The sequence below is a fragment of the Barbatula barbatula genome (genome assembly GCF_947034865.1).
Source record: "Barbatula barbatula genome assembly, chromosome: 16".
In the NCBI taxonomy this organism is placed as follows: Eukaryota; Metazoa; Chordata; class Actinopteri; order Cypriniformes; family Nemacheilidae; genus Barbatula; species Barbatula barbatula.
The window spans coordinates 6,330,433-6,356,146 of record NC_136779.1 but is presented as its reverse complement, the minus strand read 5'-3'; the positions used below and the strand labels follow the sequence as shown (position 1 = coordinate 6,356,146).

Here is a 25,714-nt window from a genome sequence, read left to right as displayed (position 1 = left end):
CGCCACACGCCAGTATTTTGACCTTGACTTTTATTGAACATGAGCCTCTTCTGGGTATTGAAATTAGAGATGGATCGTGATGGTCAATATTTTTCAAAATAGTGCTTTAAAGTAATAGTTTCATTCTTTCATGATTTACACATTCTACAGAACACAATAAAATATATTTTGAAGAACATTGGAAACCGAACAACATAAACCTCCCTTGACGTCCATTGTATGTGCACCAAAACCACTTTTGTGTTCCACAGAAACAATGAAATCATACAGGTTTTGAACAAATTGAGGATGAATAAAAAACTGACTTTTATTTTAAGCTTAGCTGTTTGACATAGTGCTTTGCCATATATGTGATGTTCCATATCTGTGATGTTCCAGACGTGTTGGTCTGTGACATTGGGTTTGGAGATCTATGGCAGTAGTAAAGCTCTTCTTTGTGCAGCTCTAGAGGGTGGGCTCTCGAAGGAGCCGTACATCACATGCTTGGACATCTTGCTTTGTCCTGGTGGGCCCCCCAATAAAAAGACTCAGGGTGTTAGAATGCATGTAATTATAACACACCTCTGTAATGCTAATCGCAGCCTGTTGAGAGGATTATACATGGCCAAAATGCTACATCACTGTATTTACTGTCATGAGCGTGAAATTTGCCTAGGACTGTGTAGCACTTCACATTGTTTCAAAGCATTGCTTTAATGAAAACCATTTGCTTCATTTGTGCCTCTCAACAGAGAAAGAAAGCCTTTTTAAACGGATAGTTCACCCAAAATTTTTTATAATTTACTCACCTTGCAGAACACGAAAGAATATATGTTTGTAAACGAACAACTAACAGCGATACCAATTGACTTTCATTGTTTTTGTGTCCGTACAATAGAATTGAATGGGAACCGCCATTGATCAGTTACCAATATTCTTATATAATATATCTTCTTTGTGTTTTGCAAAAAAAAGAAAGTCATACAGGTTTGAAGTGACTATCCGTTTAAGGTTCTTGCACAGTTGTTGTGAAGGTACGCAAAGTCAACACTGGCGTATCAGTTTTACTGCAATAACTGATTCCTTAAGACAGCTCAGAGCCTAAATCTCTTGAAGAGCTCCTCTTGACATTCCTCTTACTTTGCCTCTGACTACCACAGGACAAACACGTTCACGGATGTCATGAATTTGAGATGAAACAAATGTTTTTACAAACTTTAATGTTTTCGGTATTTTCCAAATAAGGCGTGCAGGCTGGATGTTTTGAAAGCTATCGAGTGGTTTGTTGAAACACTTGCTCAAGTTTATTGCAGGTGTGTCACATCCCACGTGAATCAGACGTCTGACTGAAGACTAGAGGCGTGGAATGTGAAACTGCAGCCTTTTGAACAACAAAACAAATATTAAGAAACAGTATTTGTGACGTAGATTCCTGCACCGGAACGAGTGTATGTGTAACTCGAATACTTTGTAGGAAACAGGGCTTGGGGAAATTTCTTTACAAATTCATTTACGTAGAATTTCATCAGTAAGCACTTTTATGTCATTTTCCGAATGTTTATCTCATTCTTAATGTTGACTTATAAATCTTTCTGAAGGTTTCTTGTTGTGGCTTTAAAAAGCATGGAGCTTTAATTTTAGATGCACTTTGTCAGACTCGCATCCACTTACTCTTTGTAAGTTGCTCCCACACTGACGTGTCAGTTGCGAGTAGTTTCCGTGGTAACTGGGCATTCTTGTGTGAACTTTGTGCTGAACATACTGTCCTGATAATGTGTGTGACCTAATACTGGACGGACACAAATAGCCCATTGAGTTTTGGTCGGACCATTAAACACCCTTCAGTTTTACATGAAGGACAATGATGTTAATTTTTTGCAGAACACAAAAGAAGATATTCCAAAGAACGTTTTTGACCAAACAGCTATGGTCCCCGTTGACTTCCATTGTGTGGACACAAAATCACTGACATTACTCCAAACATCTTCTTTTGTGATTCGTAAAAGAAAACGTCAAATACATGTTTTGAAAGAAACGAGGGTAAATAAATGATGACAATAGTTACATTTTACTGTGATCTATCCCTTTAAATATCATATAGCGTAAGGATTTTTGCTTCTCTTGTCTCGAAAGTGTCGTAATCTCAAATCTGAATAACATTTCAGCGTGTTTTCTCCAATATTGATATTATATTTATATCTGTTCATAGCAACTAGAACCAAATGTCACAGATTTCAAAATGATCTCAGTTCCCATCAAATTCTTCCAAGACTACATTTTACTGCACCTTGCTGTCCACATTTATATTATAAATGAATGCTATTTCTAACTTTATGTCGTTAATTTAGTCTCATTTGTGTTCATTTTCAGTCCCCCTTAGGAAAAGTGTTGATGCTTAAATGAAACTTTAGTAGGAAGTAACATCTTAAGCTATTTACTTTAACAAAGCACTTTCATTTGTTGATCGTGTCACTGAACATCATCATTTTCAACACCAACATCATCAGCGTTTACATATTATAGTGATTATTTTGGTGATTTTATATTTGTTAAAAGACATTTTTTATTACCTTTTGGAATGTTTAGTGTCTCTACATGTTTATGTATGTATTGGGATTTGCCATGCAAACACATATCAGTCTAACACTAAATATTCACTAATTGAAATTCAAAAGGATCTCGAAGCACATAAAATGAGCGCCCACCTGCTCCACTGATACACCTGAACAAAGAATCCCACTTTACACAGAAAGCCTAAGAGCGCTGAGAGGCAAGGGGATCTTGGCATTGAGAGAACTTCAATCTTGATGGAATGCAATATGAATGAGGAGGGGCCAGGTCCCAAAAGTGCCGGCCACTCCAAAAACATGGAGCAGACCTTTTGAAATGAGCGACCATTGAATCATCACTTCCCTGTGTGTGTAAGATTCCAGCTCCAGGCTTTAGTGTGCTGTGGCTACGTTCACTCAGTTGTGTGTAATAGCGCGGGTTCCCATGTATTCAGATGGTAATAGAGCACCAGAATGGAGTTTGTGTCTTAAAGAGAAAGCCTTCCCTGTTGATACAGTAGGACGGGGTGATTCCTCTTCGGTTAAGATGAATGCTCCTGTGACCTCTGTTGGTGTGTGTTCGCGTGTGGCAGTGACGACGATAAGTTTGAGGGGTAACAGGTGGGTGAAGTTTGAGGCCCCGTTCTTTCAATGTTTTTTGAGTGTTGCCGACACCGAGGCGCTAGAAGAAATATCAGTAAATTCTATTGCATGGGAACCTGGATAGATGAGTTAAAGTATGGTCAGTTCAGATATGTTACAAATCATATATGGATTATGTGTTTCTTAATAGAGGGTGTTATATGTTGTTTTGACTTTAGAAGACCTTATGACGCTTCAGTAGTAAAAATAATTGTATTCGGCATTTTAAAAAGAAATCCTTGCAAAATATTACATTCTACGCAATAATCTAGTTTTTATTAATCTTTAAATTACACTGATATTTGTTTTGTTAAGTATACAGTGAGTTTACTGGGTCAGAAAAAAAAGACAGCCTCTCTGTCCACCCTTTGGGTCTGTGTCTTTGTAGAAAATTGTGAGCCACATAGAGAAAGCTGGCTGGAGCGCGACCCTGGAACCTGACCAAACATAATGTCACAATGAATGATGTCCACCTAGATAAAAAGAGAAGCTTTTTGTGTTTGTGTGTGTGTGTCTGCTCAAGATTACTGTCTCTGCCATTGACCAGGCCATGGCATATACTTTGATCTCTTTCAGTACTGGCACAGGCACATATGGTTTTGAGGTTAAACCGTAGCTCTACTACACCACAACACAATGGACCTTGTCACTTTAGCTTCTCTTCCTATCTCTGTACTTATCTTTCTGGGTGTCGGTCTGTATTGCGCTTTTACATCCGTTTTCACCTTTGCACTTTCACAATTCGAAATTATCACACGCCCACAGTGTGGCGGCCTGAAACATCGCTTGCGTTTTGGTTTTGCTTCATAGAAAGTAACCATGAAAGGGTTTCTGACTCAAATCTGTAAAGATATAGCTATTTGACATACTCTACATATGGGACTTTCTGAAGTGTAATATAGTTTTTTTTAAAACAAAGAGAGCAAAATAGTCTTAGTCGTTGATGGGGAGACTTCGTAAAGTTCCATAAAGGACCTGAAATGCTAAACGAACCATTGAGAGAGAGTTTGTTCTACTAAAAATATTTCATCGAGAACAATACATACACTATGCCTGTTAACTAGATGTTGGTCAAAACAGATTGCATTGAAGGGGTTGTGTGTGTGTGTGTGTGTGTGTGTGTGTGTGTGTGTGTGTATATGTATGTAAACTAGAACAATTAGCACATGGATGGTTGATGCTGTATAGACCAAACATTGTTTTTTTCCCATTGCTTGAATGGACCACACACTCTGCTCAAGGCCATTCACATGACCTAAAGTGGCTACATTTCCCCCAAAAATGAAAATGACGTCTGTCATCATTTACTCGCCCTCTTGTCATTTCAAACCGTTTTACTTTCTTCCGCAGAACACAAAAGAAGACATTTTGAAGAAAGTCGTTAACCGAACAACTCTGGCCCCCATTCACTTCTATTAAATTGACATAAAACCAATGCAAGTGAATGAGTGTCGGTCTTCAAAATATCTTCTTTTGTGTTCTGCGAAAGAAAGAAAGTCATACTGGTTTGAAATGGCAAGAGGGCGAATGATTTTTGGTTGAACTATCACTTTAAGAAAAGTAACTTTATAGTAGAGTATATAACTCTTTATTTGTCATATGGTTAAAAAACAGTGTATACAGTTGATGCCATATCTTTTTTTAATGTCCCCGGTTTTGACTGTACATAATAAATGAACGTAAAATGATTATGTTTTTGCTTTATAAAACATTGAATTTGGAAGTTTAATGTTTTGTAAGTGCTGATTCGTGTTTTGTTTATAATGTAAATTAAACATAATTGCTCAAAACAGAGGCACATCCTCTCTCGTATTCTACAGAATATGAATTTTCGTGATTTTGGTTATGCTGTAACGTTTCAGAGGTCAGATTTGCAATGGCATTAAAAGGCCATTTGAATTTGATTTTCCAATCTGTTATCAGTCTTTTAGCGAATCAACAACATTAAAAGATTTATTGTAGCGTGATGTGAGCATGAGTCACTGAGTCAGATGACTTGCTAAATCTCCTTATCTCTGTTTTGATTATTAACCTCCTCACAAACACACACATACACACAAAAGTATACAGATTTTATGCTTATTTTATTCTTTTGAATGTATTATTTAAATACATTTTTTACATCTTGCTGGTCAGAGTCAATGCAGCCCTAGGTCCCATCCCAAATGCCTCCCCCCAACCTACAATGAGCACCCATGTCTCGCAGCCTGCTTTGACAGTCTTTTGTACTTCTATACACTGTACCATTTCGGGATGCATTGTGGGAAGGCACCGACGCGTGAAAGCATATCTCCCTCCCACACTCCCCTGCCCCAGAACCATTTCTGGCCAAAAAGAACTCATAAAACTCCAAGCCATGACATCCTTTTTCTGGCCAATGTCAAAAAATCATAATATCTCTCTTTTCTTACTATTCTAATTGGCATCTTTATTCATGCCCCCTTGTATTTTATGAATGATGTTTGTGTTTTCAGATGGCTATGAAAGCCAAGACTACCTTATTCACAAAATAGCTGTGTGTCTGAGGGAATAGGAGCAAAAAGCGTGGGGGACACATTAAGAACTTTTCATTTCTGACGAAATTCTCTCGTTTCTTTCTCTTGTATCAGAGATGACCCTGCTCGCCTCCCAGCCCAAGTCTCTGGAATCATCCCCGGCGCAAGCGTCCGCCACTGAGGATCCTGAACAGAGGATGCTGGAGAAAAGGTCAAAGGTCATCGAGGAGCTTCTGCAGACCGAGCATGACTACCTCAAGGACCTTCAGATGTGTGTCAAGGAGATCTATCAACCTCTGCAGAAGAAACAGGTTAGTTAAATTCCAAATAACACCAACCGTGTAAGCACTGTACACTGTACAGTACAAACGTCATCTATAATATCTGCATACCTCGTAGGTCCTGGGTATCGACTTGGATGGTCTTTTTGGAAACATGAACTTCGTGATCGACCTTTCCCGTCGACTCTACAAGAACCTCCAGGACACAGACTCGATAGGTCAGGCGCCAGTCCCACTCGCAACATTCGTCTCACGATTTTTCATATTTCTATTTAACCTGATCTCATTTATTGACTCATCCAGGTAATGTGTTCCTCGAGTACAAAGTTGAGTTAGAAGAAGTTTACAAGGTGTATTGCCAAAATCACAATGATGCCATCTCTTTACTGGAGACGTATGAGAAGGATGAGAACATCCATAAGCACGTGCTGGAGTGTCTAGAGAAGCTCAGGTAATTTAAATCAATGACACTTACAATTTCTCATTTATACTTAGAAGATTGCATGGTGTGGTTACTATTAAGCGCATGATCTCTGATCCGGTTAAGTATGCAAATGCCAGTTTTAATGTAGTGACTCATAGTTTAACCGTATGAGAACATACTGTACTAATTGTGTGGTATGCAATCTTACACATAATTCATCTGTTTCAAAAGTATTTGGAGACGTGAGTTACGTGGCTCAGAAGATTTATTTCTGCTTCATAGTATTACAACAGGGTGTGTCTTACTCGCGTCATCATTAAGATATGTGTCAATGTCGATGGGATCTTGAGAAACCAGTCCATTTTAATGTAACACTCATCTTGGTTGGATATAGGATGAGTCGAGGCATCTGCGGAATTTCAGAACAGGAAACATATTTGTCCTTTATCATTGTCTGCCTCTGAAGTTTGTTATACGTTGGCTTTCCAGCGTGGATTAATGTCAGGTAAAGTGGAGTTTAGAAAGTTTTTAAGAAATGTATTAGATTGAATAAAAATAGAGAAGGCTTTGTCTCTCTTTTTGCAGCCTTTGATGTGTATAATAGTGCTTCAATAATGCATGGCCAGAGAGGAATGTGCCTCACCTAGTTTCACCGCTCTGTTGGTTTCACTGTTTTCACGAATGCTACTGGTCAGATGAGTTAAAGGAATAGTGCACCCAAACATGAGAATTGTTGTTTATGCGCCTTTACAGTATGCCTTTGAAATCCCATTCTTGTTTTGTTTCTTTTTAAGGAATAAAGCTTAAAAAAATATAGAACCGTGCTCAAAACAGAATAGAAAATGGAATGGATTTAATGGTTATTAAGGGAATTCCATTAATGATTTTAATCTAAACTATAATGGTGTCTATAAACTATAAATGGATTCTGTAGGTGTGATTTTATCTGGCAAATAATTCACAGAACAAGCTACAAAAAGACATGTTTTAATGGGAACAGTGAATGGTTCATAATGGTATTTTAATGGAAACCATTAATGATGGTTCTGTGATGGTTTCTATGTTTTTTTTCAGCAGGGTATTAACAATTTTAAAGAAACACCTTTTGTGTTTCATTAAAAAAGATTGTAATACGTGTTCATTAAAAAGATTGTAATATGTGTTTTTGAAAGACTTTTTGCTTAAAGCAACATCAGCAATTCGTGTGAAGGTTCCTTTTGTAAACATTAGTGCTCTCAACTACCGTACTTCTTTTCAGCGAACACATTTCCTGTTAGCTTAGCGTTTTATGTTTTCTTTATATTTGCTTTTGCACTTTGCTCAACACAAGATCAAACAGAAGTAAAAGGAGATATATTTATAAGGCTCAGAAATGTGTTTTTACTCTGTTTGTCTCAAGTATGAAGGCATTTGCAAAATGAGCATTTACTTTGCCAAGATTGCAGCTTTGCTTTATCCCGAATGGCTCCGGTCGAGAAGTCGCTGTTGATTCCCTGGCAAGATGGTATAGAGCCACCCTTAAATTAGAAAAATAAATCCTCTAAAAAGCTTCTTTAGGATGATCTGGTCTCCGTGATGCAGAAATGAGTCTACAAAACTTTTAGATTCGCCCACACTCGAATGCAGTAAACTGACTGACGTTTCATTTCGGCTCCCTGTGGGAGATCAGAGAGGGGCCGTCGGAGGCCCCAGCACAGTCTCTTAGTGCTCTTCTGAAGCGGGTCAACCACGGCATGTGTCGCCTTAGCAACGAGCAGCATATTAATCGAGCACTTGAATAGTTTTGGATTTGTTACCTTACACTATTACTCGCCGCTGAATTATATTCTTTAAAATGGCGAGAGTTATTTTATTTTATAATTTCTTTTTTGAAACATTATATATATCAGCTGCTGTGTAAGGTGCTTTAACCCAACACTGTGTGTTTTCTTCTGTTTCTTTCCTCTCTCTCTTCTCCCTGACAGAGGAATATACCGCGAGTGGTAAGTTTAAAGTGACTGCATGTGAAGTGCCTGACAGCATGCCCAACATTTATTAACCTGCGCAACCCTTTTCTCCTTGCGTTTGTGTGACCAGGGTGCCTTGCTATGTGTGTTTTGTTGCCATTTCCTTATCAGGAGTCATATTCTGATAAATGTGCACAAATTGTGCATTGGATTTACTTTTTTGTCTGCTATAAATTAAATCAGAATATGATCCTAGTGGGAAAAAGTTTTTTAAATCATTTTTATAATTGTCTCTATTTTTTTGGCAGCTGACCCTAATGCTTTCTGGTGGCATGTTAAACATTTATTAACACAATCTCTAAGCTGATGATGTGGGAAATAATGAAGTTAATGGGTACCGAAAACATCAATGTTATGTGTTTTTGTTCTGTAAGAAATGTTAACAGTAGTGAGAAAGTTGAAGTTATATGTGTTTATTGTTGCTTTTTGCTTGATAATGTTAAGGCTTTCAGTATATCCAATAGTTAAAATGTTTAGGAGTTCTTAAAATAAGATATACTGTTTTAAAAAGAGAAAATGTGCTAGTATTTTCTGCTAGGACGTTAATTTTTGGGACATTTAATTTAACCATAAAACACAGTACAATGCAGTGCAAAATTCACAATACAAATGAAAAGCTGTAAAAAACTAAATGGGGGAATTCCTTCATATAAAAATAGTACATTGTTCCCTATTTGTACAGTTTTTTTTGCAGTGCATTTCCTTTTTCTAAAATATATGGAGAAATGTCTAAAATACATTGAAAACTGTAAGACGTGTTTTCAGTATATCCTATTGTTTAACTATCATCAAAAGGCTTTTTGCAATTTAAGTGAACGTATCTTGTTTTTAATGTGCTTAAATTTTTACTAGAAAACCTACTGTATAAGGAACAATTTTTTGCAGTGCTTACACCTCCTACTGTGTTTGCTGTAACCATGTTTTAAAAAGGCTGACAGTTTGCCAATGGATAATTGATGGATGAAAGCAATGTGTGTTCTGTGACCCAGTCACACTGTCAGAGGAGGATGAAGAATGCAACCTTGATAAGTATCTAAATATCTCCCTTTTGTTGTGTCACAGGGGAAAGACAAACTACATTAATCTGGGTTCCTTCTTGATAAAGCCGGTGCAGAGAGTGATGCGTTACCCGCTACTCCTCGTGGAGCTTTTGAACACCACTCCAGAGTCACACCATGACAGAAAACGGCTCACAGAGGCTGTGAGGTCCATCAAAGAAATAAATGTCAATATTAATGAATTCAAGAGGAGGAAAGACCTCGGTACGTGACTGGCTGTAAACACGCGGGATAGTTTCACAATTAAGCAATAATGTACAGTATAAAGCTGTCATTTTATTCAAAATAAACCTGAAGTTAAACAAACCGTTTCTAAATTACAAATACAATAAAGGAATAAAAGTGATTTTACTGATCAAGCTTCATACAAGCACTATGTTTCTGCTCAAAGATAATGGTCCCGGACTTGAGGTCAATAGTTGGCTTCTTCGAGTGCTGCGCAGTGATATAAACATTAACGTGTTGAACAGGTGTTTTGCGTCATAATTATTATTATTTAGTATTTGTTGCATTGCACCCAGTTACCATATTATCAGCTTCAAATAATATCATGGTTATCTTGCCATCTGTGCCTTCACAAACTTCCGATAACTCACCAGCGCCATCTGTTGTCTTTAGTGGTGAAGTACCGCAAAGGCGATGAAGATCGACTCATCGACAAGATCTCGAAGCTGAGTATGCACTCCATCATCAAGAAGTCCAACCGAGTAAGCAGTCATCTCAAGCATCTGACTGGAATCTCATCTCAGGTACCTCAACGCTGTTATCACTATATTAACATAACCCGACCTGAGAGACGTTACAATTTGTATTTAGCGATTTTTCCTTCATATTTTGTTAGATCAAAGATGAAGCTTTCGACGATGCAGAGAAAAGATTCAGACTCCAGGAGCGACTGATCAAATCCTTCATCAGGGACATCTCTCTGTATCTGCAGCATATAAGGGTATGGAAACTAATCTTATGCGTTGTACGTTGACATGACACGCAGTTATTGCGAAATACTAATGTCATGTGTTTCTATTGCTTAAAAAGGCAAATGTATGAATGTAAACTATTCACTATATTAATCTATAGTAGATTAAGGAATTTTGTTGTATCTTTTATATTAAACAGGAATCTGCTTCAGTAAAGGTGTTGGCCGCGATAAGCTTCTGTGACATCTACACAGAACGCCATCAAAAGATGGATCCTGAACGTTTTCAGAGAGCTCATCGTTGCATCAGCGACAAACAGTTTACGGAGTTTGTGAGTACTGAAGCCTCTTACTATTGCACATATGAAATGCCTGACCCTCTGTATTTAAAGGGATAGTTCACCCCCGAAAAATTGTCATCATTTATTTTGCCTCATGTCGTTTAAAACGTGTACATGACTCTTTCTTATGAGGAACACAAAGGTGGTTTCGTGTCCATACAATCGAAGTAAATGGGGGCCTATATTGTTTGGTTACCAATGTTTTTCAAAATATCTGTTGTATTGTGCAGAATAGAAAGTCATACAGGTTTGGAATGACGTGAGGATGAGTAAGTGATGAAAAACATGATTTTGTGAACCTTTGAAATAGTTCTTCACCCTCGTGTGTCTTTCTCTGAGCAGAAGGAGAGGACAGAAGCTCTGGTCATCACTCCTCTCACCCAGCTGCTCAACATGTTCGCCGGGCCGCATAAACTTATTCTGAAACGCAGAGACAAGCTGCTTGACTACGACAACTGTAAGGAGCGCGCCGAGAGACTGAAGGACAAACGCGTGCAGGAGGAGCTCCAGGCCGCAAGGAATAACTACGAAGCGCTAAACGCCCAGCTACTGGACGAGCTGCCGAAGTTTCACCATGCGGCCGAAGAGCTCTTCACCAGCTGCGTGAGAGGCTTCACACAGGCCCAGAGAGACTTCATCTCACTCACGGTGGGAGAGCTCAGACCACTACTGCAGGTGAGGAAATTGCCCACTGAATAATCTCTGAGGTTTTGTGTTGTATTCCACTATTTGATATTATTCTGTTTCTTTCTTATAGCTGTCTGGATTGGCGGGTACAGAAGGGAATCTGGTGTCCTTGTTTCAGGAGGAACACACACGTGTGTTGGATTTACTGCAGAGCTTCAGTTTCTTCCCTGACAACCTTCCCACTACCGTACGCAAGACATTTGACAAGAAGACTCTGGAAAAGCAGAACTCCAAGAAACCGCAAGGACTTGTGAGTTTAACACCGCAATCCAGACACCGGAAGTTTTGAAGCTGTTGCTGGAAGTTTGGGATGCATTGTCGGATATGAGGCTTTTTACATTACATTGCTTTTTTCATTATTATCTGGGTAACATTTGCTCAAACTATAGACAAACATTAAATGCAACAATTTCTATTATAGGAGGGGTATTTGTATTAAAATCATAATGATAACTGAATTGAAACAGCACAATGCTATTTTAGGATTTACTGAATTCACCCTAAAAATAAAAATTCATAATAAAAACATAGCAGACTCACCCTCATGTCATTTTAAACCTGTGAGACTTTCTTTATTCAAAGATTTTTTGAAGAATGTTAGTAAGTAAACAATATTGGCCCCCATTGACTTCCATTGTATATTTTTGAAATATCTCTGTAGTTTTGTGTCCCACAGAAGAAGAGCCATAGGATAGGGTAAATAAATGACAGAATTTTGTGGGTGAACTATACCTAACTTAACAACCGTTTTTGTCTTATTAACGGCTCTCTTTTCTACATAGCCGAACTACGTACTACAGACGGACAAGCACCGTGCCAGTCTTCTGGCCAGATACGGACCTGAAAAACTCTACCAGGCTGAAAGGAACTTTAATGCGGCGCAGGACCTGGATGTGTCCGTACTGGAGGGAGACATAGTGGGTGTCATCAAACAGCAAGACCCAATGGGCAGCCAGAACCGATGGCTGATAGACAATGGAGGTTTGTGTTGTATTCAGTGTTTGTGTGAGTCCTTGTATGTGCTTCCATTGCCAAATACAGAAACTTTATAGAAAACGTTTTTGGCTTTAACTTTGGCTTCTTTTTCATTTTTCTGCAGTTACGAAGGGCTTTGTGTATAGTTCCTTTCTAAAACCCTACAACCCACGGAAGAGCCAGTCAGATGTTTCCATTGAGAGTCAGTCATCAAATGAGTCGGGTTATGGTGGCTCGTCCCCAATGTTCTCACGGCAGAACAGCAACAGCACTCTTACCTTTAACCAGGAGACATCGACTGTCAGCTTCTCAACAGCCACTCCCCCACTCCAAGCTCGCGCGAGCCAAGACACCACGCCCAGGAAAAACAGAGAGGCTTCCAGCAATCATAGGGATTCCCTCGATGCTATTTACAGAAACTCGCCCAATCTCAAAGAACTGTCTGAGACAGCTTATCAAAATAACAGAGACTACTCAGAACCTTCTTACAGAAATACCACCAATCGCAGAGACTCTTTAAACTCGGGTCAGAGCACTCCAACCAATCAAAGGGACCTTTCAGACTTCTCTGAGACAGATTCCTCCGATAAAAACTCGTCTTCCAGGTACAACGACTCACATGGTTCTTACAGCTCACAGCCGATACAAAACGGAGACTGTTTGGTACAGAAGAGCCCACAGTGTGCTCCTGAGGAATATATAGATCCAGAACCTGAAGCCGAGCTAGATGGCCACCAGGTATGTTACAAATAGTCCAATTAATTTAGTAAAAAACAAAAATAGTGCAAAAATGAGAATTGAGTGTCAATGCCGAATTACAGCAGTTGCCAAAAGTGATCTTTTGGGGGGGTTCAACAATATTTTTGGGGTTAGATGAAACTATCAACATACAAGGTTTGTGATTCTAATTTTAAAACTTTTAAAAATGCATAGAAAACAAAAAGCATGCAGGAAATACACCAAACATCCATGTTTTGTCAAACTTCTTTACACACGAAGCTCAACTACACACCTGGATACAAATGCTTTATTCGTCTGTAATAATACATTCAAATAGCTTGCAAAAACATCAGTTGTCTAAAGTTGGACATATATCACTTTTGGTCACTACTGTACTGTAGAAAATAGTATAGAACACTTACATTTTAAGTGCCATTTCAGAGACGAAGCAATTTTGATTCATTTAATGTTAGTATATTTTTATTACATTTCAAGTTTTTGACTTCTACAGACCACTTTGCAAGATCTGAACTCTGATACATTTTTAATAAAAAAATTGTAGTCCTTACATAACTAAATCTTAAAGATATTCATTTAATATTTTGATTCAAACGTTTGTGCAGTGTTTAAAAACTGAACAGGAACAGGCAGTTCTTCTGTTGGACCAGCGTTGTTTACGTTTTCTGAAATGGTCTATAGTTTCACAGTTCTCTTTTAATTGTGCCTCTTTTTTTCTCTCAGATATATTACGCAATCTACTCATTCAGTGCACGGTGTGCCAATGAGCTCAGCATTTCAGCCAATCAGAGGGTCCGTATCCTCGAGTTCCAGGACATGAATGGAAACCAGGAGTGGTGGCTGGGTGAGGCAGGGGGACGAAGAGGTTACATCCCATCCACCTATATCCGCAAATCAGAGTACACATGATCCCCAGCTATACCAGATCCTTACAGCCAACTCAATGAAAAACACTACAAGAGGACATGTATGTGCCTTAACTGTTGAGGAGATGCACTGATGTGGTGAACTGCTTATTGAAAGAAAATATCATCACAATGGCATTTAATGCTTCAGTCTCTGTAGGAGTGAATGTAACTTCTGTGTGCCTCCTATTGGTCACAGAAGGAATATCAGACGACCGTGCATGTGAAACCTGAAGTGGAAAACAAATAGTTGGGACTGTGAAATATTTTCGGGTGGTCTGACTTGCTCTTCTCGAGCACTCCAGTTATAGTATTAGCGCTTACATGCTCTGTAGTGAGCGTAGATCTTTTGAATGTTTGAGAGTGGATGACTTGTTTTGGGCATGTGCATGAGACACTGGAAAGAGACTGAGGTTGATCGTCCGGGACTGGCAGGGTGGTGATGCCCTTACGTGTGAGTGTGTGTTGTGTGTGTTAGTCAGAGGTTAGGTTTCTTTGAGATGTTTCCACCCATCATTTGACAATCAGTGAAACTAGAGAGAAAAATGATGGTAACTTGCCATGTGATCAATGTGAAAAAATCTTTCATATAAAGTGTTTGGATTTAGCCTCCGTTACGACTCTCAGATCATAGCGATATTATCGCTGTTGACCATTTCATATTCCTCAAAAACATGAAATGCAAACGACACTTTTTTTAGGTACAGTGTTTTTTACCTTCTTATTTTTTGATATCGTTGAGTTTCCACTTGTGAATGAATTTGCAAGTTAATACTGATATTTTGTGCCGTGGCTGTTATATACTGAGAATGTACTTCTGCACTCCAGTGTCAACTGAACTGTTTATCCTCTTTTGAGTAAAAAAGAAAAACATCTGTTGTCTACAGTGTTTTATTTGACAATACAGTACCTTTCATTTTGATAATTATTTGTTTTTGGAACATGTCACTAAATGCACATTATCCCAAAATATTAGTTTAAAGCTGTGTGATTCTAAGGTTCATGTAGTTTCTCCCTGCATTGAATATTTCTCAATTTGATCTGTTATTTGGGTGTATAACAGGCCTAAAGTACACAACAAAATAAGCTTCCATGGCACCTGATGTAGATGATTTATGTATTCTAACATTTATTAATTTGATTAATGCAGAATAAAAGCAGATTAAATTCGAGTTTTATTCTATTCTTAATAATGTTGATTTTTAAACCGTCATATTGGCTTTACATAGACTTCAACTGCAATTCACCACTGGCCAAAATGTACAGCGGTAAGTTGACATGAGTTGTTACACCAATTTGATTGCAACATTTTAAAACAAGGGCTGGAACAACTTCCCCCCGGCACAAACCACCCAACTCCCCTACAGCCATTTGGTTTTTAGATTTCCAAACAATCTATAGATTTTATTACATTTAAAATCTGAAGCAAAGATGCTGTCCAATCGTGAGGAAACTGAATACTGTTAAAAAACTGAATAGGCCTACTGGCTGTGTATTGTAGCTCGGCTCCTAGCAATATGGTCAAATAGGGACAAAATGTGCTTGAGGCAAAAAGACATCCGGAAAAAATCCTAACTGAAAAAAGCATTGTATTAACAGTGCTTGCATTTTAAGGTTCTGCAATTCAACATGGTTGCATATTTAAGCATTTAAACTCGTTATTAGGATGCATCGTGGGATTGAATGAGTGCAATCAATAATGTCCACTACGAATTCTGACACCACTAAAAATGGATGTCCCCTCAAATAGTGCACTGCATTAGGGAAAAGGGGGCTATAACGGACACGGCCCTAGATTTACTGATGGCAGTGATTGTTTGCTGGTCAAACATTTGTTTTGTAATCATTCTAACGTTTGTACAAAGTAGTTTATCCGAAGCGGTATAAACATATTTATCAGTAAAGCTTGTTGCGATAACATGTCATATTTTCGTCGTTGATTAATGTTTTGACCGTTTACATTTTTTTATAATGATATAACAACATTGATTTTCATGATTCCTGACTTAATCATTAGTGACCAGTAGGGGGAGGTAGAGGGAGCAGGGGAAGATAATAAATGGAGGGAGTAATAAATTGAGCTAACATGTGCGTGGGGTGGATGAATTATACTACAATTACAATCATAACATGAAACATTAAGAGAAACTGCTTATGAAAAGAACCCAATGGTGTCTGGTTAATCCGTTCTTTTTTATAATTGCCTTGTTCTAGATAAATGTCTTTTATAAAGAACAGATGTCAATGTGCACACAGTGTTGAAACCAATTGAATACCTCTGCCCTTGAGACTGAGTTTTAAAAACTGTATACATTCACCTTTTACCTTGTTATTTGAGGGGAAAAGCACACCAGTTCTTAATATGCAAATCAATTATTAATTAAATACATTTAATAGAACATGTTATTTGTTTTTAGTTCGTTTGACTAAAATGGTGGTTTGATGAAACCTTTTTCAACATTTATTGTCAGTCCAAAGGCTATATTGATTCAATGCAAATAACATTGACATATCAGCTATTTTTAACTATTAGCTTTTGCAAAACATATATGAGACATTACATAAAAAAGTCTCCTTGTGTTCTCGTCTTGATTCAAATGCATAAAACCACAATTCATTTTGACATTACGCTTACTACTTATTATTACTTTGTTCATGTTTTATTCTTAGTTTTAATAGAAAACTTAATAATGAATACGTGAAATACTCGTATGTTGCTTGAGATGTGATGGTTTATTCAAAGACTGCCCCACCATGTGATGATGGAGAGGGCAGAAAAGGACTTCACCGTGGTTTTACTTCATGAAAAAGTCTAAAGCTCAGCAGAATGCTCGCAGTGATGGCAGTCAGTATAGCCCTAAGAATAACGGTATTTACAACTCTGTTGCATTGAATCCGTGTTGAAAGTATGAAAGGTCACTTAGTGACAATAGTGTTAACTCCAGTTTAATGGGGGTCAATACTAATTCTGATTATAAGGGTCTGTATTTCAGAAAAGTGGTTACATTTCTGTGCATCATCAATAAAGACATTCTGTTATATTATTTACAGGAGTCAACTATTTTCATAGTAAATCTAAATTCATGTTTTGCCGGCACTGAATTGAATTGAAGGGTGATGCTGCAAGCTATAATAACACAAACACCAATTGGGAAATTAATAAATAAACTCAAACACAATTACTTGGCTCATTTTTGCTTCCACTCAACAGTAAATATGACTCAAATGCAATTCATATATTGTTTTATTATAAAAAATGTTGAATATACAGATATAACATTGGTAACATACTCTAGATGTTTCATGGTTGTGCAAGGCAACACTAAACACTTTTTAACTATATACGTTCTATAATTACATAACATTGAACCAATGAAATATAATAATTGTTAACTTTTATAAATCTTTTTTAAACAGAAATAATATGGAAAAATATTTAATGTTGTATTTTAAAAGAAGTTTTTTGTATTTTTCAATTTGAAATATTTACAGCTTAATTGTGCAACCATATTGAATTGCAGACTCTAAACATGCAAAAACTTGTAATGCAAAAGATTTATTTTTCATTAATGCTACTTTAACATGCATTTTTTTAATGACTAATGTCATTAAAGTACTTCCATAGACCAACTTAAAAATCAATGTTGTTAGTTTAATGATTACCGAATGCATGACCCATGGAACTACAGAAATGCAGTTCCAGGGGTTATGTAGGCTTAGGTCAACTTAATAACAGCCCACAGTTAATTTGGTGGTAGTGGGGGATGTGCATCTTTTACTCCAAAAATGATGTCTCCAATCATTTTACTTTTAATAGGCATTTCTGACCTAACTTCACCAGTGCAAGCAGTGCCGGTATGTGCCCATGTGTGAATGCTTTGAAAATGTTTCATTTATAGCTATGGCTGAAATTGTTTCTACTGATTCAGGGTCTATTGGACGATCTTTTGACTTTAGTTGATGATGTGGAAGTTGCTTTTTCGGACTATTTTATTTCAACCAAAGAAATATATGATTATGGTTTCAATGATACCGAGGAGGAAGCATCTTCACCTGATATTATTGATGAAACCATTGACTGGATTTTTGACCTCTTTGATGAACCAGGCAAGTATACTTTTAATAGACGATAATTTACGACTATTACAGGGGTTCAGTTTTGTGAATTATGTCCTGAACCCCACCCGCATGTGCTTGTTTGTTGTTCATGTATTACGAAACATTTTTTCCCTGAAATTTTAACCAATCAGTATTCTTATCTGTAATAACATGCAGTTAATACTCCAAATTTTAATACACAAATTCATGTTAAAAATTGATTTATCTTAAGATGAGTGTGACCCAAATCCCTGTGAGAATAACGGTGTATGTGAGGCTTTGGAGAGCGGCGGTTTTAAATGCATCTGTCCAGAGCCTTTCATTGGCAAAAAGTGTCAGGATGGTGAGATCATCCACACACTAAACATTATTTATTTACTTATTTTGTGATTACATTATTCACAGCATGTTTGTGTTTTTAGAGAGGAATGTCTGTAAGAATGTGAACTGTCATAATGGTCTATGTGTCAGAATTCAAAAAGCACCATTCTACGAATGCGAGTGCTATCCCCCTTTCAGGGCCCCTAGTTGCAAAAAACGTGAGTATCTCCAATTTATAAAGACAAACAAATTACTTTAAATTCGTTTTTCAGCTTGGGGTAAATGTAAATTTGTTGATTTATGTAATTATGTCTGGGATGTTAGCCTCTGCTTGTAAGCCAAGTCCATGCTTGAATGGAGGAACGTGTGTTAAAGGCCGAACAAGATCCAGCTTCAAATGCGAATGTCCTGGAAACTACACTGGGAGATTTTGTCAAGTTGGTAAAGGGCTGCATTGCTAAAATCCGTATCTATACAGTTAATTTTTGTCAGCCAGGATAGCCTAGTCTACATAAGACATTGTGCGTTCAGGTCTGAATGACTGCTATGAGGGAAATGGGGAATCATACCGAGGTTTCGTAAGTGAGACAGTGGAAGAACTGGGATGTTTACCTTGGAACTACCATCGTATTGCAGTTAAAGACTTTGAAAAGAATGATGGCATCGGACCTCACAGTTACTGCAGGTAAGAATTTATGGAAATCTTCCTAAATCTTATAATGATGTGTGATGGTCACTAGTAGTCTTGAGATTTATCTTTGTCAGAAATCCGGATGGAGAACCACAACCCTGGTGCTTTGTCAAACAGAAAGGCAAGCTGCGTTGGGACTACTGTAATGTCAATCCCTGCGCTAAAGAAGGCATTGATTTTCTTCTACTTTCTTTTATATACACAAACCCATGAATGCATATCCTTGCCTGTTTGATCATCCGTGCTAACACTATCTACTGCATTTACAGTTCCAGTAAAACCCACCTTGGCCCCTACAAAGCTTACATTTTCCGGCTGTGGAAAGACGAGTCGGTCCAGTATGGCATCCCCAAGGATATTTGGTGGGAGAAAGTCCCTGCCCAATGCCCATCCCTGGCAGGCCTCTCTTCAGTTTCGTCCTTTGGGCTCTAATGAAACCTTTAGTCATGGCTGTGGAGGAACTCTTCTTGACTCCTGCTGGCTCCTTACAGCAGCTCACTGCATGCAAGTATCACTTAAGAATGGATGAGACATTGTGAAAGATAATATTGTCAACCTCATGGTTTGGATGTTTGATAAAATCCCCTTGAATCCATATGTTTTCATGCCTGTTTATGGCTCAATCACCGCAGTGATCAGAAAGAAGAAATAAGAGTGGAGCTGGGTGGTACTAACCTTGAAAAAGATGACCCTGCAAAGCAGTTTCTAGAAGTGGAGAAAGCCTTTGTTCATGAGAACTATAAGGAGACAGATGAAGCCCTGTTTAATGATATAGGTCAGTGATTAATCTGTCTGTATTTATTTTTGTACACTATTGTTTAATAGTTTAGCTAACTTTATCTGAATTTTAATAGATATAGAAATAGAAATTTAAGCTTTTTAAGGTCTCACCATGAGATGCTTTTAAAACAATAGTAATATTTCCATCCATGCTGGGCTTCTATTTTGTAATTCAAGAAATGAATACATAACAATTAATTTTTTGCTTTTAATTCACCATGAAACGGATGCAATTTACTTCTTTTCTGTATCATTACGTGTATCTGAGTGAAACAGCTTCTGAAATTAGAAACAAAGTGTAGTGCTTCCCTTTTGATTAGTTTGTAGTAAGTTGGGCCTGGAGGGAAGGGCTAAAAATACCTGTCCATTGGACAGCCAGTATAGTCCTACCTCTGTTTTTAGTTGCTGACTTCATGTGGCGAAGAGTTCTTGTTGAGAGGGGGAGAGGAGCTTTTGATTAAAGATGTAATTTTTTAAAATAATGTTGTGCACGGATAAATCATTTATTATAATCACTGCAACACTGTGTAAAACCCTAATAATTTTCCTGTTTGATAGCATGGTGACTTTAAACATTATTAAAAACATTTAAGCATACATATCAAATGTTCTTTTTAATTACTATATCTACATTCAACTTTACAGCGATAAAAAATAAATATTCTGTGAGTAAATACTCCCCCTCTTGTCATTTCAACGGCGGTACCCATTCACTTTATAGACACAAAACCAATGGTATGGGTACCGCAGTTTTTCGATTACCACCATTTTTCTAAATATCATCTTTTGTATTCCGCAAAAGAAAGTCACACAGGTTTGATATGACAAGAGAGTAAGTGAAAAAAAACATTTCCTGTAAATATTTATTTGGTCGACTAACGTTTCTAAAATTCTTTTCATGGTGTTTCTTACTCATGGCAGCTTTGCTGAAGCTAAAGGCAAAAAACGGACACTGTGCCTTAGAGACTGACTCTGTCAGAGCAGCATGCCTTACCAGAGATTCATTCCCGGATGGAACACAGTGCACAATATCAGGCTATGGAGTCACTGAGAAAAGTGGGTTTACTGTATTGTTTTTCAATTGTTACAGATCTATTAGTCATTAAAAGCCCAGTGTCAATGCAGTTTATATCTGCCCCATCTCTCTTTATCACAGATGACACAATTTCTCCTCAGTTGCTGGATGCCAAAGTTCTCCTGATCTCACAGAGGCGTTGTATGTCTCGTAATATCTATGGGAACAGAATGGATGACAGCATGATGTGTGCTGGATATGTGCAAGGAAAGACCGACTCTTGTCAGGTGTGTCCAGCGACCGAATAAAATGACTTTCAACAGATGGTGTAAATTATAATTTCCATTACAAAGACAACTTTTTCTGTAGGATATAACAATGGTCTATTGGTTGGAGCATTGGACTATTGTTGTTCCAAATAATGTCTGACTTTTCAAAAAGAACATGACCGAAATGATCTTTTTATACATTTTCTAATCATTTGATAAAGACAGCAGTTATTTGAATTAAATGTAAATTACAATTATAAATGTTTTAAATGTATTTAGGGTGATTCTGGTGGTCCACTGGTTTGTAAGAAGGATGATACACACTATCTCCACGGAGTGGTGAGCTGGGGCGACAGCTGCGGAATGAAGAACAAGCCCGGAGTCTACACACGCGTCAACAAATTCATAGACTGGCTCCGTGAAAGATTTGTTCAAATTCATGAAATATATTGAGAAATAAATTTACAGAAAATGATCTTCTCATTTCCTTATAGATTCATGGTTATGTACATTCTGTAAAGGATTTGCATCTATAGCAATGGAACAAAAGCCTCAAATCATTGTGTAGTAATAAATGTTTGACAAAAAACAAAGACGACAGAACAATGCAATAAAATGTTTTATTCAGAGAAAAAGACCCTTTATTGGCATTCACATATCTTCTATAACTAATTTCAAACAATGAAAATTGCAGTCAAATGGAAATCTTGCATAACTTCCGAAAATGTGCAATAAGCTCCGATATTAGATTACTTCTGCAAAAAAAAAAAGCTGTAGCCAATCTTAAATCAAGGTGCAAACAGGAGAATACTGGAAACAGCCAAGCACTCTGCACCGCATCACCTTAACAGCTAACCAGCAAAACTCAACTGCTATGCAACTGCACCTAGTGCATAAAAATACACAAGGGAGAATATCAGAATCATTTTGCTGTGAAAATTTCATTTAAACCATAAGATACCTGCACAGTAAGCAACATATGCTAAGAGTATTACAAAATCTACACAGTCTCTACCATTCTAAACCCAAAGAAAATATTTGCACAACATTCCAAGTTGTCCATTAATGTGTATTAAAGGGACAAATAAGTTGTGGTTAAAATGAACTTACTGTAATCTGGAAGTTTCAATAACATGAGGAAATAAAATGCAAACCAAAACATGAAATGACTTCACCTAGTAGCCCCGTTTAAGCATAAAGATCATTTAATATCACAGAAGTATGAGACAAAAACAAAAAGCAAAATTCATTAAAACAAAAGTAGACCAAGTCACATTAACCTTTCGGTCTGATATATGGATTATCTGGGTATCCTCAAACAGACGACATCATTCAACGTGATCCTTGAAGGTTCTACCATGTGACATCATCTAGAGGAAATAAAAGAAAATCAGTATGTTTCCAAATAAATTCAGGGGGAAGGATCTTTTACTCCTGATGTTACAAAACTCGATTTTGGTCTTCGCTTATACAAAACAAAGACAAAGTTTCTCTTTATTTGCAGAAAGAATTAGTTTAATATGGACCACGCTCAGTTTTCTAATGTACCAGATTTTGTTCTGAGAGAAACCTTGAGCGAAACGAACCTGAAGGTGGAATACACCTCTCTCATAGCTACTTTAAGTGTCAGAAAGCTGAGGCACAGTCCAGATATTGTCATAACTTTTACATCTTATTACTGGGTCTATATAAAACTCATGGACAGCAAGCAGCACGACAGCTTAAACCAGCTCTGAGAACACACCCCCTATCCATCCTGCGTTTGCCTATGCCACGATAGACATGAGCGTGTGCCTAGGATGATGAAAAGGTCTCAGTCCATTGTCCTTCAGACGTACCTCAACACCACCTCAACACTCAATGAGACCAACCTGCTCCATAGCAACCGCCAATCAGCAGCAGGCAGCCAATGGACGGATCACACACTAACTGCTCTCAAACTGCCCCAAACTCCTCTTTTGCAAACAGGAATCAGCAGCTTGGAGGAAAGAATTCCACATTTAGATGAAACGTGTACTACCCATATCCATTGATTTCACAAACAAAAATACTTACCGTGCGCAAGATAGCGCCAAACCCCATTGTGAGGTTTAGGATATGCATTTTAAAAACCCTTAAATCATGGAGGTTTGATATCAGCTCGAACCCTGTATCTAGCACTGTACTGAACATTGGAAGGGACACGACATCCTCAAAGGCAGAAGGTGAACCGGGTTCGCCCAATAATGAAAATTCTGTCATTTACTCACCTTCGCGTTATTCCAAATATGTTTAAACGTCTTTGTTCTAATGAATACGGACAAAGATATTTGGAATAATGCGATGTGGGGCTAGATTTGTTTGGTTATAAGCATTCTCCCAAATGTCTTTGCGTCTATCAGAACAAAGAAATTTATACAGATTTGGATCAACTTAAATGTGAGTAAATTACCATTAAAATGTTCAACCTATGGTGGTTTGTTACAGTCCCGATATAAAGGGCAACACGTGAAAGCATGACGCACCTTTTAACCTACAATAAATTTAGCTCGGTGTACGAATGTCCTGAAGTACTTTGTGTAAGAGAAAAGCAGAGCGGGGGAAATGGAAGCAACACGCATTCGCCCCAAATTTCAAAGTGACTCAAAAGACTGAGTTCACTTTTCCAACTTTTTAAAAAAGGTCTGCAATTAGTGTTCTCAGAGAGCAATGTGTGTAAAAAGTTGATTTTTAGAAGCTATAAAGAACAATGGAAAAAGGAACAAAAAGGTTTTTGTTTTAGGAGATTCTATAAGTTTACTCTTATACCAGACTCTTCAGCTTACCTAAATTTCACGACTCGGCCGTAGTTCCATTAGCCTCTGGAGATTTGGGTCTGCTTGTTGATCTGGGTCTGCTTGGTGATCTAGATCTTGATTTGGACCCTTTGTTTGATCGTGGAGTGGGACTCCTGGAGCGAGACTTGGACTTGGACTTAGACTTTGAAGGCGATTTGGACTTGCTCCTGCGTGGTGTGCGGCTTTTAGATCGGCTTTTAGACCGAGAATAGGACTTGGACCTGGACCGGCTGTAGCGAGATCTACTGCGGGAATGGGATCGGCTTCTGCTCCTGGACCTGCTGTGCCTCCTGCGCCGAGGACTACGGCTAAAATCAGAAATGGTACAAATAACAACCTTAGTTTCATATGCGCAAAAGAAGTGTTTCTTCACCTTTTGAGGTTAGTTGTGGCCAATATAAAAGTTAAAACTGTTTATAACTGCAGCACCTATAACATTCTGGTGGTAACTATCAGGCAGTTTACAAATCCAGACTGAGATCAACAATAATTCACGTAAAAGAAACATTAAAAAGATAAGTAAAAGTAAAGTTCAAATTACTAAACCTCTGTAGAAAAGTTATTTAGATGATAAAACAGTAACTAGGCGATCAACACGAGGCACTCAAGGCCTCATTTTATACATGTAAAAAAGTATGTACAATTATAAATAAATCAACACAGTATTTTATAAAGTACTGATATTTTTTAAACGGTAGACCATTTAAATAAATAAAACATTAAGTAAAGTAAAGTTCAAACTTCTAAAACTGTAGAAAAGTAATAGATTATAAAACCGTAACGTTAACTAGGCCATCAACACGAGGAACATTACAAGTACGTTACAGATATTTTCTAAATAGTAGGGCATTCGATTATATAAAAGGACATGAATATAGGCCTTGCCTGCGGCTTCTCCGACCGTAGCCTCCTCCGTGTCTCCTCGGCGGGGGACCGCGGCGGCTTTGGTGCGACTCCGGCGGACGCCCGTATCTCGCCATCTGCACGCGCAGTTCACGTCCGTCCAACAACGCGCCATCCATGGCGTCCATCGCGTCTTCCGCGTCCCGTTTATCGTGGAAACGGACGAAGGCGAAGCCACGGCTTTCTTTCGTGTACGGGTCTCTTGGTATGTAGATATCTCCGACCCTACCGTACTTTTCGAAAACTCGCCTTAGCGTTTCTGGAGACGTGCGGTATGTTAGATTGTCGACTTTTAGAGAAGTCATGCCCTCAACGTCCGGCGGAGGCCTGCCGTAACTCATCTTGGATTACTCTAAAAAACAAAAGAGTAACTTGCGAAACAAACAGAGAACGTACTTAAGCCCAGACGAACACGCTGTGCGGATGACTCTGTAAAATGGCGGTAACCGGATTTCCGCGATAGGAGCTGGTTTTTATTTCCTGCGCGGGGACAAAATGCTGACACCTAAAGGCCATTTAGTTACACTGCAAGTTTCATGTATAGGAGCAGAGCCAGATGGGGTCCCAAAAAATGCAAGAATTGTACAACATATAGTAGTACTCTGTGGTAATTTATTTTATATATTACTTATATAATTTCTGTAAGAATGTATACTTATTTACTTTCGGATTTCAGTTGTTTATCTACTTTCCCATTTATTTCATAATTGATCCATAGGAATGATATGGAGTAGCAATCAAATTCTGAAGTGCATCCGAAAAACACTAGCTTATACAATCTTATTCAGATTCCGAGATACGATATTTGTTACAGATGTGGTGTAT

The 25,714-nt window shown here is 37.9% G+C and overlaps 3 protein-coding genes across 10 annotated transcripts in view; 2 read left to right on the top strand and 1 right to left on the bottom strand.

Moving 5' to 3' along the window:
- Positions 1-14,871, top strand: part of dnmbp (dynamin binding protein) — a 36,913-nt gene extending 22,042 nt beyond the window's left edge. For both annotated transcript variants that reach the window (XM_079476438.1, XM_079476439.1), the window contains 13 exons: positions 5,780-5,976; positions 6,065-6,164; positions 6,250-6,397; positions 8,335-8,352; positions 9,439-9,638; positions 10,053-10,183; positions 10,276-10,380; positions 10,551-10,682; positions 11,034-11,366; positions 11,449-11,628; positions 12,161-12,359; positions 12,478-13,091; positions 13,815-14,871. In XM_079476438.1, coding sequence (XP_079332564.1) covers positions 5,780-5,976; positions 6,065-6,164; positions 6,250-6,397; positions 8,335-8,352; positions 9,439-9,638; positions 10,053-10,183; positions 10,276-10,380; positions 10,551-10,682; positions 11,034-11,366; positions 11,449-11,628; positions 12,161-12,359; positions 12,478-13,091; positions 13,815-14,000 — 2,543 coding nt within the window. In that variant the 3' untranslated portion in view covers positions 14,001-14,871. The remainder of the gene's footprint in view (positions 1-5,779; positions 5,977-6,064; positions 6,165-6,249; positions 6,398-8,334; positions 8,353-9,438; positions 9,639-10,052; positions 10,184-10,275; positions 10,381-10,550; positions 10,683-11,033; positions 11,367-11,448; positions 11,629-12,160; positions 12,360-12,477; positions 13,092-13,814) is intronic.
- A 2,810-nt stretch (positions 14,872-17,681) lies between these two features.
- On the top strand, positions 17,682-21,800 carry habp2 (hyaluronan binding protein 2). The gene is made up of 12 exons (XM_079475684.1): positions 17,682-17,851; positions 17,926-18,103; positions 18,327-18,437; positions 18,517-18,633; positions 18,740-18,856; positions 18,947-19,100; positions 19,181-19,275; positions 19,376-19,610; positions 19,739-19,881; positions 20,808-20,942; positions 21,043-21,188; positions 21,450-21,800. Exons 1-12 carry the CDS (start codon positions 17,783-17,785, stop codon positions 21,621-21,623), a joined length of 1,674 nt encoding a protein of 557 aa, XP_079331810.1. The 5' UTR covers positions 17,682-17,782; the 3' UTR covers positions 21,624-21,800.
- On the bottom strand, positions 21,777-25,379 carry srsf2a (serine and arginine rich splicing factor 2a). 7 transcript variants are annotated; one of them, XR_013787712.1, is made up of 5 exons: positions 24,872-25,347; positions 23,975-24,294; positions 23,042-23,148; positions 22,451-22,540; positions 21,777-22,056 (listed from the first exon to the last, which is right to left on the bottom strand). XR_013787712.1 is itself a non-coding variant. In XM_079475685.1 (3 exons), exons 1-2 carry the CDS (start codon positions 25,228-25,230, stop codon positions 23,982-23,984), a joined length of 672 nt encoding a protein of 223 aa, XP_079331811.1. In that variant the 5' UTR covers positions 25,231-25,379; the 3' UTR covers positions 21,777-22,540; positions 23,975-23,981. The 7 variants fall into 7 exon arrangements, 2 of the variants coding, with proteins under 2 accessions (XP_079331811.1, XP_079331812.1); XR_013787713.1 differs by having other exon boundaries at positions 22,451-23,148; positions 24,872-25,337; XR_013787714.1 differs by having other exon boundaries at positions 21,777-22,540; positions 24,872-25,337.
- Positions 25,380-25,714: the final 335 nt, after the last annotated feature.